This window comes from Paroedura picta, chromosome 2, assembly GCF_049243985.1.
Source record: "Paroedura picta isolate Pp20150507F chromosome 2, Ppicta_v3.0, whole genome shotgun sequence".
In the NCBI taxonomy this organism is placed as follows: Eukaryota; Metazoa; Chordata; class Lepidosauria; order Squamata; family Gekkonidae; genus Paroedura; species Paroedura picta.
Window position 1 is genome coordinate 91,103,482 of NC_135370.1, and position 15,346 is coordinate 91,118,827.

At 43.4% G+C, this 15,346-nt stretch overlaps 2 protein-coding genes across 5 annotated transcripts in view; one reads left to right on the plus strand and one right to left on the minus strand.

The window, feature by feature from the left end:
• GTF2H1 (general transcription factor IIH subunit 1) overlaps positions 1-6,785 on the minus strand; it is a 34,121-nt gene extending 27,336 nt beyond the window's left edge. The window contains exons 1-2 of one of the 3 annotated variants that reach the window (XM_077321583.1): positions 6,634-6,785; positions 306-474 (exon numbers count right to left, since the gene is read on the minus strand). In XM_077321583.1, the coding sequence (XP_077177698.1) occupies positions 306-459 (154 nt within the window). In that variant the 5' untranslated portion in view covers positions 460-474; positions 6,634-6,785. Of the gene's footprint in view, positions 1-305 lie in introns of all 3 variants that reach the window. The other 2 variants (XM_077321582.1, XM_077321581.1) reach the window with 2 other exon arrangements.
• The window catches only part of HPS5 (HPS5 biogenesis of lysosomal organelles complex 2 subunit 2), a 42,463-nt gene continuing 33,821 nt past the window's right edge, over positions 6,705-15,346 (plus strand). Inside the window, exons 1-5 of one of the 2 annotated variants that reach the window (XM_077321580.1) lie at positions 6,705-6,878; positions 11,335-11,504; positions 12,260-12,370; positions 13,698-13,762; positions 14,344-14,536. In XM_077321580.1, the coding sequence (XP_077177695.1) occupies positions 11,397-11,504; positions 12,260-12,370; positions 13,698-13,762; positions 14,344-14,536 (477 nt within the window). In that variant the 5' untranslated portion in view covers positions 6,705-6,878; positions 11,335-11,396. Of the gene's footprint in view, positions 6,879-7,007; positions 7,364-11,334; positions 11,505-12,259; positions 12,371-13,697; positions 13,763-14,343; positions 14,537-15,346 lie in introns of those variants that run through there. The other variant, XM_077321579.1, reaches the window with a different exon arrangement.

Below are 15,346 nucleotides of genomic sequence, written 5' to 3' on the forward strand. Positions count from 1 at the left end.
TACCGGGCCGCCAGCGGCCACGCCTGCCTCCCCCCCTGCAGCAAGAGGGGGGGGAAAGAGGCCGGCACAGGAGCCGGTGCGGCAGCCGGCGCGCCAGCGACGCTAACGCACACGCGCGGAACTGCTGCGCATGCGCATTTGCGCCCCTGGTGGCCAAAATGTGCATGTACGTTTATGAGCGGCAGCCAGGCCGCTGGCTCTCCCCCACCCCCGGAGGCGGTCCCCGACCAGATGAAGGTTGGGGACCACTGTTCTAAATCACACAAATAAATGTTGAGCATTCACCAGAAAAGGTTTTTACTTACATTTTATGTCAGCATACATATGGCTGATTGTGAAACGGTCTTTGCCTTCAGGTGCCCAGGCTACTCTTTCAGCCATGAGGTAAAGAGCTCCATCCTGTTTCTTTTGACGCACTTTCTTGACTATTAGTAACACCTCTTCAGATGATGTCGCCATAATGGTTATTGTGTACTGCGTTAAAGAGACCCCAACAATTATTTTAGACCAGTTTTCATGGTGACAATCTTAAAATTTACTTTAAAAACTTGTGCTGGAAATTTATTTTATTTATATTTGTATTTATTTAAGATTCCTTTCTTGTTTGTTGCTTACTCTTACTGCACGTAACTGGTTTCAGAGAATAACTATATTAGTGTGCAGTAAAGCAGCTAGATTTCAGTCTAGCAGCACCTTAGAGACCAAAAAGATTTTCAGGGTAGGAGGTTGAGATGAAGGGAGTTTTGACTCTAGAAGGGATCTGATGAAGGGAGTTTGGAATCTAGAAAGCATCATACTGGTATCTAAGGTGCTAATGGACTGCAATTTATGCAGCAATTTATCTGATAATATTTTTTTTATCAAAAAGCCAATTTCAATTTAGTATTAAAAAAACTTATGTAACCAGTGGTATTTCATTGTTAAAATATTACCCATGGCTCTGGCATCTGCAAAATTCCAATTATATGTTTTCCTTGTAAGCATTAGGAAACAATGAATGTAGATACTATTTTAGACAACAAAACGTGTAATAAGACCTCTTGGTATCAGTGGAGGTTTTCTTCCCCAGTATTAATTATATCTGAAAAGTTTGTTATGTTTGAGAAATTCATCTTGAGTCTCTATAACAGTGGACTATAAACAGCGCAAAGAAATAAAAATCAGAAAACAAGGAACACCACTGACAGTGAAATTGAACAGATTGTCAAATGACCACACAGGTTAGATTAGATTATCTAAAGATTGGTGGATGGAGATCACTTTAAATCTAGTAGATTAGACTTTCTCAACCAGAGTTCTGTGAAACCCTGGGATTTCTTGACAGCCTTGGAAGGGTTTTCTGAATGAGTGGGGTTTAATTTTTTTATATAAAATTTGTTAAACATTTATTGCAATAGGATTACATCTGATCATGCGGACCTGATCCCCAATGGCAGATTATTAGACTGGGAGTGGCCCTATGTGGGCATATATACAGCTATCATTCCCAACCATATTCTGCAAGATCATGACATTTCTGGGGTTTCTTGAAGCTTGAAGAATATTGCCAGTATTTCTCAACAGTAAAAAAAAGTTGAGAAAGCTATAGAAGACTGAAGGTGGAACAAACAATATTTTGAATTACTGGAGGCAAAATGTCAATAGACATTTCTTTCAAATTCTTCCCACTGAACCCTACTGGGTCCGTCACACTACAGTAGACGAATAGGAACCGTAAGTGCATACAAACTTGGGAGTCTGTAGTTGGAGAAGATAACAGAAGGAATTCTTATGAATACAAGTGCCCCCTCTGTGAATGAAATGAGGCATGGGATCCAATAAAAGTTGTATCACATGGATTTCCTTGGAATAGCTTTGAGCAACTGATGACCAAGATGCAGTTCAAAAAAGGACCACCAGAAGATAAGTTTTATACCAGTAAATGCTATTAATGTTACCACACTGCATTATGGGATGGATCTAAACAAAGAGCCCTCCTATAGCACAAATTCTGTTTACTGGAAGAAGTATCTTCTATTAGGTTGAATGGAATCATAGGATCCAACAGATATGCTTAATTATTTCTATTACATATAGAATACTACAATATCTGACTGCTAAACATTTCATATAGTCCTTCTAATTTTGCTTACTGCAATTCTGTGTGTTCATTACCATAACATTTCTCTCTGAGGTTTCTTGGGGAAATCTGCTGTATCCCATAAATAACTACGAACACTGGAAGAAAAGTCTGTTCCTCTTAATAAAAAGTAGGAGTGTGCTGGGAGAAGCAGGGATTCATCAGGGAGGCTGTCCCAGCTGTACCATCCCTGATTGGCTGGCTATCCAACGAAGGTCCAATCAGGAGGAATGCCCCACCCTTGCAGTGTCCCCCTCCAACATTTTCCATATGGAAGAAGTGCCAGCTCCCAGTAAGGTAGGCAGGCGGCTGGAGCTGGGTAGGAGGGCAGAGGGTCAAGGGCTGTGGCTGGGGGCAGTGGGATTGGGATGGAGAGAGCCTCCGCCAGCACTCCCACTGCCCTGAACAGCTCTGGCCATGGACTTGCCAGGCCTTGTAACAGGATCCCTGCCAGTGCTTCCCCCCTCCCAGGCCTGCGGAGGCCTCGGAGGGCATTTTGGGGATGGTGGGGAAGAATGGTGTCCCTGCCAGCATTCCCCTCCCCCCCTGAAAAGGCCTGTTGAAGTCTTGGCAGGCCTTGGGAGGGGGGAGAAGCAGAGTCCCCGCCAGCACTCCCCCCCCCTGAAAAAGCCAGCCAAGGCCTGAGCGGGCTTTTTGGAGGCTGCGAGGGAAGCCTTGCCTGGCCTGCCCAGGGCAGGGGGGTCTTAGCGCCCATTGTATTGTTAGATACAATGGGCTTTGTTGCTAATATACTTATAGTTCTCTGCAGTGAGAGTACCAATTCACAAGACACTGATTTTCAAGGAAGTTAAGTCAGGAAACAGTAACTTGAGAAGAAGAGTTGGTTCTTATATGCCATATAATAGTAACTTCTAAAGCTGCTATGTATTTATCAGAAAAGAATAATTTTAGTGAAATTTTAAATTGTGCAGTACCATCTTCAAATAATTTGTTGCACTCATAAACCATGGTTTTCCTTTCACAAGTCAATCCTCCACAAACCTCCAAGGATAGCTTGGTTCTCTGTTTTTCCAGTCACGATCAAAGACATGTTGAAACATGTCTCAGCTTAAATTAATGTCAACACCCTTTAAAAAGAACCAGAGCTTTCCTCAAGATCCCTAAATGTTATCACTTGCCCAGACAAATCTTTTACTTCCCAAGGGTCCATAATCCTGTGAGGTTTTACTGTTATAGTTGCATTCCTAATTGTATGCACATGGAAGAATACAGAAATTTTACTGTTGATAAATGGATATACTTTGAATTTTGTTAAAACATTTCATTTTGTAACAATGTGACATTGTTAAAACTTTCATTTCATTGACCCAAAGTCCTATACTTAGAAAATCACAGCACTGTCACTAAAATAGCGCTGACTATACTGATATCAGTATCACATTATCAACTTCACTCCATTCAATAGGAACTGACAACTAGAGACTTGAATGCCTCTCCTTGAATTTCCTTTCAATATTTTTCAATGCAAGAATTAGAAAATTGGGAAGTTCTGAAAACACTCCTATGAAGTATTCCCTTTTTTGGAATTAGTGAAGTGTTTTTTAGACAAAGTTCTACTCAAATGTGTATAATGAAGAGTCACTTAAGCTGGAAAATGGCTTCACACTTTGGAATAGTTCTAGCTACCACTCAGCAATGAGTCCTTTTCCAAGCTTTGCTCACAAAATCTCTCACCTTTTTTCCCTACAACAGCCCCTATTTATCCCACAAAGAATTTGGTAAGGGGTAGAGAACCTTTAAGGCAGGAGTAGTGAACCTGTGGTCCTCCAGATGTCCGTGGACTACAAATCCCATGAGCCCCTGCCAGCAAACGCTCATGGGAATTGTAGTCCATGGACATCTGGAGGACCACAGGTTCACTACCCCTGCTTTAAGGGAATGGTACAAAATGTAATGTGGGATTATGCACCAGAAAGGGAGAACTGGCAGAATTTCCCTCCACTGTTTTTCAAGCAGAAGTGTTTTTGGGGAGCTGGGATCCAATCCATAATCTGTTTTCTAATTTAATCATTTACATTTATCCACTGCACAACTTAAGTGAAATACCCTTTTGAAAGCTGAAAAAGAAAGTGCATGAGAAAAGTGAAAACCACATTACTCGTATATATGTTTAATATTTCACTGAATTTTTTTATCTGCATACATTTTCAAGAAAACCATTCTCAAGAATGGTCTTCAATCTTTGTTTAAACTCATAATAAAAACTATTAATTTTGTTCTCTTCATGTTCAGCTGCTGGAGCTAAAAGCAACAAAATAAATTGTGCTTCATCATTTAAAATAAGAATTCTATATCATAATAAAATTGCAACATGTAATCAATTTATGTTATTTATTTTAAGCAATCTGTCTTTGATTTTTATCCCACCGCTCTCAGTCCATCTGGTTCATGGCTCCTCACAACCATTAAAGGACATACAATTACAATAAAAACAAAGCACATTCTATATTATTATTTTTACTCACCATAAAACAGTATTGGTCGCTTATACCAATAAATACATCTCAAACTCTCCAGCCACATCATCTGATTTTTATAAAGGGGGGGGGGTTGCTATTGTACAGAGGAGGGTTCATTAGATCAGGGGTAGTCAACCTGTGGTCCTCCAGATGTTCATGGACTACAATTCCCAGGAGTCCCTGCCCAGGGGCTCCTGGGAATTGTAGTCCATGAACATCTGGAGGACCACAGGTTGAATACCCCTGTATTAGATAATATCCACCTCCTGGTCTCAACTAACACTGGGTGTCAGAGGTCTGTCTTACAGGCCCTGTGGAACTGAGATAGTTCCATCCAGGGCCCTGAGATCTTCTAGGAGCTCAGTCTACCAGGTAGAGGCCAGGACCGAAAAGGCCCTGATTGAGCCAGGTAGGCATCCTTCAGGCTGAACGACTGAACGACTTCATGCAATATATCTCTGTTAGATATAGTCATTTTCCTTTGAGCCGGGTTTTGAAACAGCTCAAATCATTCATTTACTTGGTAGACTATTATATAAGACATTTCTGCATATATGTTTATTATACAAAACATCTCCTTATCTGAATATCTTTCTATACTATACAGTTCCCATCAGTGTACGTACTATTTAAACACACATGTAAAAATTAAAATTCACTGACCTCTTAACAATCATATTGTCTCACCTGTCAAATCCTCCTGACATTATAGGTAGGCATGTTTGCTCCTAGACATATTAAAATACCGAAAAGCTCATTTCCAATTTGACTCCCCCCAGGGTTTTTGAAGGACATAAAAGGATCCACACATTTGTTTTTGAAAGTTAATATATTTGTAGAGGAAACCAATCGTTGCAGAGATTGCAATCTAAGAGACCTAAAATAACAAGGAGGTAGAAAACCCACAAGTATACCACAGCCTACCTACACCAAGGCTCCATATCAGTCCAAGAACTTTCTCCCCCACCTCAAGGAAATAAAGAACACTCTGATTGAATGGCCTGTCATGTCCCGGCACTTCCTCTTAGGCAACCGTTTGAATAATTTTCCCACCAATGTTTGATAAATGAAAGCACTTGCCCTCATAAACGTGATACACTTTAGAAAACAAGATAAATATACCCTCCCAAATTATCTCACAAAGAAATTTAAGCAGCAAGTGCTTTACAATCACCCCCGGAATCTTTTCTCTCTAAAATAAAGTGCTTCTGCCTTCTTCACGTTTTAAAAAAACTATTAATAAATGGTTTTTAAGCATCAAAAATCAACATTCTAACATCATCAAAAACCCTTATTTTTATTATTTATGCTACGCAATCTTTTCAGAACACAAACATCATCTTTGAAAATCTAAAACAATAACTTCATTCAGAAAAGAAGGATTATCTTCTTTTCAGGTCACAGAAGAAAATCAGGAGCATTCCACACTATGATCCCACACCCCCACATCAAGATTTGCCCTGCCACAATCAAAATTTTGGAACAATTGTAGAGGTCCCTCCTTCACCAACAAGGATCAGACTGAGAAACTGATGGACCGCAGCATTTTCACGAACAGAGGAAGAAAGACTAGCTAGTAAAAAGGATCAGTGCCCCCTTCCCTTGTCACATTGCAGTCCTCCGGCAACTCTAGGGCGACACTCACACTGCCCAGTTTCATACAGCACAGAGGGGCAACCCACAGATTCGCACCAACCTCCTGTCTTCCAGCGGAGACCAGCGAGCCGGGCCTCCAAGCCCGGAACCGTTGGATCCAGCCAGACTCCCTGCCGTGAGGGCGGCAGGGATGGGCCGCAGCTAGCACCGGCTCCGGGGGCCGGATGCAGAAGCCCTCACTGGATAAGGGGGGCCGCTCTAAGCTCGCCCACAGCTTCAGGAGCTGACCTCCTCCTTCTCCTCCCAGGCCATGGAGCGACCAAGGAGCTCGGCGGCTACGGAGCACGTGACCGGAAGCAGCGCTTTCTCCCTTCCCACAGCAGAGGCGCGCCCTGGTCACGTGGCAAGAAGACCGCCCACAGCCCCTGTGACACCTACCCTGTCACGTGATGAAGTCCGTCAGTCTCCGGGCATTTTTCTGGTCACGTGAAGACCCGTTCGTGTCACCGCCGCCATGACAGTGTCCTGGAAAAAAAGGGGGGAGGGGGACGATACAATAATAACGCGGTCGCTTTTGCCTCATCTTTTCCACGCTCGCTGCCCGGCGGTGCAGATCGGGAAGTGCCGTTTCTCTTTCCCCGTTTGGACTTCCGGTGCGGCCGCAGTCTCCTCGTCCGTTCCAGGTCGCTGGCGTGGCGCTGAGGGGGGGAGGGGGCTCTTTGCCGAACAACGGTCCGAAGGGGGGGAAGGGAGGGGGAGGAGCGAGCGGCCGTCACGTGGCGCGGATGGAGGGGGTGGTGCGGCATGACGTTGCGACTCCCGCGCGCTCGCGAGGGGCGGCCTGCGTCGAAGGCACGCGCGTGGCGTTGTGCCGGGAGCGGGCGCCGATGGCTTGGCTGCTTCCAGTGACCGCTCGTGGCGGGCTCAGGCGCGCCCCCTGCCCGCTTCCCCTTTGTGGCCCAACTTCTCGCCGTCCCGCTCTGGCGGCTAAGCCTCGGCGGCCGTTGCCTGTTCGCTCTGAGGAGCCCATCTTGCCGGGCCCAACGGGACCTGATCGCTGGGAGAGGCGGGCGGAGGGTGAAAGACCTGCCGGAGCCTGCGGAGGGTTCGGCCAGCGGTGGGGAGAGAGAGCGCGGCAAGGGGGAGAGAGAGCGGTGTTTGCCGAAAGGTGCGGCACCCTGTGCAGTTTTGTTGATTTGCTTTTGGAGACTGAGGGCAGCTTGCAGAAAAGTTTAAAATGTACATCCTGAAATTCGCGGTCTGGGCCAGTGTACTTGAAGGAGCGCCTCTCTGCCTACGGCCCCTCAGAGATCCCTGAGCTCCGCCGGCTAGTGATCCCTGGCCCCAAGGAAGTCCACTTGACCTCAACGAGGGCCAGAGCTTTCCCAGTCCTGGGCCCCTCCCAGAGGACATCAGAGCCCTAAGGGAGCTAAAACAGTTCTTCAGGGCCTGCAAAAGGGAGCTTCTCCATCAGGCGTTTGGTTGAGGTCCACCAAAACTAAACATCTGGGCCCAGAGACTTCCTCCCTGAACACATGTGACAGAGCGGACCAACCATGGGCTTGATAGATTGTTCATTATGTTGAATGTTATTTCTCTGTTTATTGTTGTTGCGGTTACCTTTCATTCACAATAATCAGTGAGTTTAATGTATTGTTCTGTTACATTCTATGTGAACTGCCCTGCTCCTTATGGGTGGGAGGTATTCAAACACAATAAATAAATTTTATTAGAAATTAATAATTCAATTGGTACAAAACCTGTGTCCCCATCCTGTTTATTAGGACTTTTAATATGGCTTCTAAATTGAGAGGGGCTATATAGAGCTCTTAAAAGAGCCTCTTGTGGCGCAGAGTGGTAAGGCAGCAGCCATGCAGCCTGAAAGCTCTGCCCATGAGTTCAATCCCAGTAGCCGGCTCAAGGTTGACTCAGCCTTCCATCCTTCCGAGGTCGGTAAAATGAGTATCCAGCTTGCTGGGGGGTAAACGGTAATGACTGGGGAAGGCACTGGCAAACCACCCCGTATTGAGTCTGCCATGAAAACGCTAGAGGGCCCAAGGATTAGACATGACTCGGTGCTTGCACAGGGGATACCTTTACCTTTATATAGAGCTCTTAAACAGGCCAACAATTTCTTCGTGTTATTTCAGGACCTCAGCCATAAGCTTGGCAGAACAGCTCCATCTCACAGGCCCTGTGGAACTGGTCCTGCAGGGTTCTGATCTCATTCGGTAGAGCATTCCGCCATGTAGGGCTACAGCAGAAAAGACCCTAGACAGGTTTTGGCCAATTTCACCTCTTTGGGGCCAGGCACCCTGTGCAAATTCTTGTCATTCGATCTTAGCGCTCTTTGAGGGATCCTGACTTCATGAAGCAGTGGATCTCTTTTGCTGTAGGAAGGTTCCTTTGTCATTACTGCTCTGCTTGTATTCATATTTAAAAATCAAGCTACATCTCTAGTTCTCAAAATCTCACAGACCCTGGGATTTCAAATAAAAGAGGAAGAAGGGCTGGGTTTTTTTTGTACCTTTAAAACTACCTGAAGGAGTCTCAGAGCAGCTTACAATCACCTAACCCTCCTCTTCTCACCCTGCAAAATAATAGAGAGCTGTGGGAGAACTGTGATTGGCTCAAGGTAACCCAGCTGGCTGTATGTGGAGGAGTGGGGAATCAAACCCAGCTCTCCAGATTAGAGGCTGCTGCTCTTAACTGCCACAATAGGCCAGAGGAATGGCAGCCTAAAACAATATTAATCTAATATTAAAGACTAATTTTAGCACCTTACTTTCATTAGTTAGGCTCTGACACACCTCAGAGCATTCATTTTCTTGATAGGCTGTCCTAAATGATATTTATGTAGCTATGTTTATTGAACTGCAAAATTAAAAAAAAAATTCTACTGACAGTCTGACTCTCAGGGTATGTGGAACACATATCTTCTCTGAGCCTACTTGGTTAAGGCCCCATCCCTCTCTTGCAAACATACATACACATGCACAGACTTTCTTCCCTCCCCCTTTACCTGATGGTTTTCCAAGCTCCTCCTTTATTCCTCCCCCCTCCCTCAGTTGCAAACATGCGTAGTGTTGAGCACTCTCTGCGCCATGGTGCTGGCCACCTCAGGCTTTGTGATGGCTGAGGTGGCCAAACTGCACTGAACCGCTCAACCCTAACACAGAAACTCTGTTCCCCCCTTACCTGTAGGTTCCTCAACCTCCTCCCCTCCCACCCTCCCAAACACACACAGACTCCCTCCCCCTCCTTCCTTTTCCTGGTTACCTTTTCCTTGATCCTCTGCTGGTGATGCAGGCACTGGCTAGGCCCTTGGGGCTGGTGCAGCTCCTGCCAAGGCCCCTGCTCTACATCTTCTGGTGCAATCCATGGGTGGGACTACGGATGTCACGTCCGTATTCATATCTGTTTTAGAGGGTGCACCAGAAGATTGTTCCACACCCAAAATGGGCTGCAGCCAGCAACGTGTCAATGAAACAAGAAGGAAAAATGTCTGGTGGTAGATGATTTATTATACAAAGTCCCTATATGTTTTGCTGTAATTGTAATTGTAGAACGTTTGCCTAGTGCTTGAACTGTTGACAGCAATTAAATTCTTAAAGAATGTTCTGATTCCCCCAACAAAGCCTGCATAGCGAAAGGTATAGGGCTCCTTTTCCCAACTTTGTAGCCATTGTGAACCCTTAGAAACATTTTTCATGCTTCAAGAAACCCCAGAAGTGATGTGATTGTGTAGAACGTGGTCTGGAAGCATAGCCATGGGTGGGGCGAGGGGAGGAATAAACAGGTCAACATGACCATATACAGTCATATCATCCAATAAATACTGAACAAATTTTTAAGAATATATTAAAAATTAACTCCCACCGATCTGGGAAACCCTTCCAGGGCCATCAAGAAACCCCAGGTATAATTCTGATTAGCTTTGTGCTCTGAATATCGTAATTTGTAAACTGGTAGTTAAAGAAGATATGCATCTGTTATGATACTATCCTGCCCAGTGCTTAAGATCAGGGATAGTCAGCCTGTGGTCCTCCAGATGTCCATGGTCTACAATTCCCATGAGTCCCTGCCATCGTTTGATGGCAGGGGCTCATGGTAATTGTAGTCCATAGACATCTGGAGGACCACATGTTGACTGCCCCTGCTCAAGATGATACATTAAAACGTAATTTAGCAGCTGCAATTGAAGCAGCTGCAAATGAATCTCACCCTTAGATCAGATCAGCTGAGTGACAAATGGGATCAGTTTGTTACAACCAACGAGTGCAGCCATTTCTCTCACTTAATAGAAAGTGGCCCTCTAAATACTAAGGAAGCATTTCATTTAGTCGTGTTCTGTTATAGAAATTACATGATACAGTCAGAGCATAAAAATATCCCTGTTGAGTCATCCCAGTGGTTTGTGTAGTCTACCACTGTCCCTCAGCAAGCTTTGTTCCTTAATAGTTAATAACAGTAATAATAGTTAATAACAGTGTTGAATAATTCTCTAATAACAAGCTCCTATTAATTTGCTTGGAATAAATGTTAGGCTAAGTGGCCTGGATCTTCTTTGGAGTTCCTTTCAAAATTAGTTTGTGTGGAAGCAAAACTATTAAAGATTTGAAAGTTACATGATTGGAAAAAGTAGCTTTTTAGTTTAGAGTTCATTGCTGTAAAAAGCAATAAACAGTTGGCTTATAAGTACATCGTATATTAATCCTACTAAACTCCTTTGTAGTTATTAGGCTTTCATACTGTATTTAAGGTTTCCAGAAGTAACACTAGATGTCCATCCCCTTTAGAAAAGCAACTATTCTTAACCATGCTGAGTAACTAGTTAGGCTTGAAAATGCCAACTGATTAAATTAGTTTTAAATTCGTAGTGTATCTGTGAATTAAGTTGATGAGTAGGTTTTAGAATATAGGAAACAATAGTTGAGCTGTGTATCAGTTAAAGGAGACAGCTTCTAGGAGAAAGAGGTTTTCACTATTGTTAACTAGGTATCAGTGGGAGTATTGTCCTTTCATGAATATTTTAGCAAGATGAAAATCTGGACATTTAAAAGGAAAGCAAGTTTGTTCAGGAAACAAGCAGGACCAAAATAGGAAAAAAATATTTTTTTCTTATATTTCTTTTTATAGGCGCCACTTGGAAAATACACCAATAACAAAGTTGTAAGAGACCATTTTTGTCTTCTGTGCCAATGGCCTCTGTGCCAGTGATACCTGAAACTTATAGCCATGTATTGGCAGAATTTGAATGTCTCAATCCATTGCTTTCTGCCCTCAGGTTGGATTCCAGTCGCCTGAAGGTATGTTTAAATCACAGTTGTCCTGGGGACCATATGGTTTCAGCTTGTAGAAACATTATTCTGTGACTCAAGGTTTTATATATTGATGTAGGAATTACTACATAGATGAAACTATGCAACAGTTCCCCAATGGAGTTGGTGAAGTCAGTCTACTGATGTAAAATTTTACTTGTAGCTAAAAAGAAATAAGAAAATAAGCTGAAACAAAAATTGCACAATACATTTTGCTAGGACCAAACAAATGATCACAGCGCCATATGCAGTCTTTTCAGTTCTCCAAAATTCTTAATTAGACTAGATGGTAACAAAGACAAAAAGGGAAGGAAAAAAAGATGGTTCTGGCTTGCATTGTGTAGGCTGTGTTACAGAATGCAATAGACTGGGCTGTGCTAGGTGCAACAGGTTTGAAATTACAGTCTTTTGGGAAGATGGCATTCTCCATCTGAAGATGTCAAAGTCAGTAGCTAATTAAATGTTTCCATTGCACCAGACTTAATCATTAAAAGATTTATCTTTCCTTTCTTCTTCAGAGCGTATAAGTAACACATGGCTCTGGGCGGTTTTGTTCCTGTTTATCTAAGGACAGCAGATACTTTTATTATAATATTTTAGGATTAATGAATGAGTTTCTATTCATTTGCTATTTTTCCTCTTAGGAATTAAAGAAAAAGTAGCAGCAATGGTATTTTCTAGGTTGTAACATCATTGTTGTTGTTATTATATAATAATAATAATTATTATTATTATTATTTTAGTGCACATCTCTTGCAGTATCTCGAAAATGGTTGGCTCTGGGTAGTTCCGGTGGAGGCCTAAATGTTATCCAAAAAGACAGCTGGAAACAGAGGCTGTTTCTCACTCATAAGGTAAGATTTTGAAAACCTCAAGCTAAAAACAAAACAGACCTTTCGGGCATAAGGAATTCAGGAGCAGCATTTCATGGGATGTTCTGGGGGTGCCATAGAAGGATACAGATGAGAATATGTGTGGGATCCCTTGCCCATCCTGTGATTTCACTCTCTTAGCTGTGCAGCTCTTGGGTCTTTAGACTACTCCAGTTCCGCCTTTCTGGCTCTGCCTCATATAGTCTGGCCACAAAGACCCCATTCCAGGTGTTCAGCTGAATCTCATTTTATTCAGTATGCAGTTGGTCATCAACTCCAATAACAATCTCCCAGACCTCCACCAGCAAAGTCTTCCGTGCTCCTCATTTCTCGTGGGTCCAACCTTGACTGTCTCCAGCCCTCCTTTTTTATCCTTCCCCCAGACTCTAACCCCTTGTTAATTGGCTCAAGGTTACAAGAGAGCTCCATTCTTTGACCCCACTCTGTTTCCTTCCCCAGGCTGGATGCCAGCTATGTGCCTGCAGGTGGACTTCCCTGCCAAAGGCAGAAGGCTTTCAGAACTCTGCAGGGTTGGACAGACATCCTCTCTTATTTCTTCCCTCCCCGGACTCTGTTGTGCAGGGCTGGCATCCTTCTAGATATTCCTTTCCCTTCCAGAGCAAACAAGGAGTTGTCTGGGTCTTTCACAGCTCTGCTAAACCTCGTGTTGCTTCAGGGCTGCAACAACATTCTCTCTTTCCCTCCCCCCTGCCTGACCCTGTCGTCTTCTCTCCCCCTCTGCCTGAGCCTGCCTACCCAGACTCAGCTGAGGCTGTTTTGGGTTGCCCCACTTGGGGAAAGCCTGATGTCCTGCCTGGAGCAGCTTTGGTAGCAGTTGCCTGCCCTTCTGTCCCCAGGTCTTTTTAGAGGCCCCTTAAAAACAGGTGAGAGGGGATGAGAAGGGGCATCAACTTTGGGGGGCTGCTGGGGAGGAACACAGCTGGCCAGGCTGCAATAGTCCATGTCAGACCTCAGAGGATCCAGACAGAATATTATGTTTTGCAAACAGAAATCCTTCCAGGGAAATAATGTGCTCCCGCAGTCTGAGTTGCAGTTTGCAGAAGGGGTAAAGTCTTAATTATCAGAACAATCATATGCAAAGTTACTTTAGTCTTCCTGTTGATTTCAGTTGAATCACTGTGACTGGGACTATACTGTATCATTGTAGTACAGAAATGTAAACTAGAATTTTGTACAAACAAAGTATTGCATTGTTAAATCAAAATTAACTTCTAGCAACTGTGTATTAGCCATTGCTGAAGCTGCTGAATACTACCAGAATGAATTTGGCTGCTTTATCTTTGAATAGGAAGGTGCTATTTCCCGTGTTGCCTTTTGTTTACATGATGAAGACTATGTTGCTGTTGCTACTAGGTGAGAACATTTATTCTTATCAACTTCCTTAGACCATGAATTGGATAGAACTGGTTCAGGAAGGAAACATTTCAGTACAGCAGACTCTTGCGAGTGGTGAAGGATCTGTTCCAGGATAACAGCAAAGGCTAAATCTGCAAATACTTTTAGGCGTGTTACTGTTGCCCCCCTAGTAGCAAAAATGAATAAATAAATAAGATCCTGCAAAAATTAATGATTGCAACAGTGGCATGATAAAAGTGAAAATAGGTTGGAGATGGTAAGTGAAACCGCAAATTTAAGAATGGTGAAGGTTTCGTGTAAAGTAAAGAGAGAAGTTTATATATGTTGAAATGCTATTGTTAAATGCTTAATAATACAGTTTGCAGTATTCAGATCAAAATCTCAAATCATCCATGTTACGTGTGAGAGATGGAATAAATTACTGATTTGGCAAAAATCTGAGTTACCCTGAGCAGTTAATTTGCCACTCTTTCACATATTCACTGTTATTAAATACACCGGGTATTTATAGGGAGCAATATGGAGTGTTTCCCTTTTTAAAAAATTAGACAATTAGTAATAGTTTTATTTCATTACAGTCAAGGCCTTGTTGTTGTCTGGGAACTGAATCAGGAACGTCGTGGGAAGCCTGAAAGAATGTATGTTTCTTCAGAGCACAAAGGCAGAAAAGTGACAGCTCTTTCATGGGATACAAATACACTCCGTGTTTTTGTTGGTGATCATGTAGGGAAAGTGTCTGCTATCAAGATTAATACATCCAAACAAGGAAAGGTAAAACATGGGGCATGGACTCACACACTCTAGCTGACTGAAAAAACTTGAGGCTACCAGTACTCTGCCAGTTCCCTTGTCTGTATGCCATACTGAGCTGATTGGCAAGTATTTAGCCCACATTTGTAGCATGGCATGAGTTCAGGTATCATGCCCCTCTCCCTCATAAGCTTGGAAGACAACTTATTTTGTGTGTGTTGGTCGGTCTGTGTCTGAGATATATGGAGAATTTTCAGATTAGCATCAGCTTTTCTTCTGAGCTTTTGAAAGTGGGCAAAGGGACTGTCCTTGACCTTGTGCTATACTTCTCCATGCTCAGTGGAAAGACTGGGGTGGCTTCTGCTCTCTAAATGGGGGAGTAATATTTGCTATGGAAAAATCATTTTAGAACCCTTCCTTAGAGGGAAATCTTTGCCTGTTCACAGAAATAGTTTTGATAAGATAGGATTTTACATAAAACAGTGGATGGAATACCAGGGCTGCTTGCTCTTGGAAGGCCTAGTTGTACTGGAAATCTCTTTGTGGGATGGAAATATGAGTTTACAGTTCTAGAACCTCTGTCTTTTGTCTGTTTAAAACTTCTTTCTACCCCCATCTGTCTCCAAGGTGGTGTACAAAAAGTACAACAGTAATTTGAATTAGCTTACCTTCTCACTGAAGGCAAGCTATCTACTTAGACCTAGTGTTCTCTTCTACCCTCAGTAGCAACCATCTGTCTCCCCAAATGGTCACCAGGGAAATCTGGCAGCAGATGACAATTACAGGATGCAGGGCTTCTCTGCCAGGCAAGAGATCCAAGTGTAGCCCCTA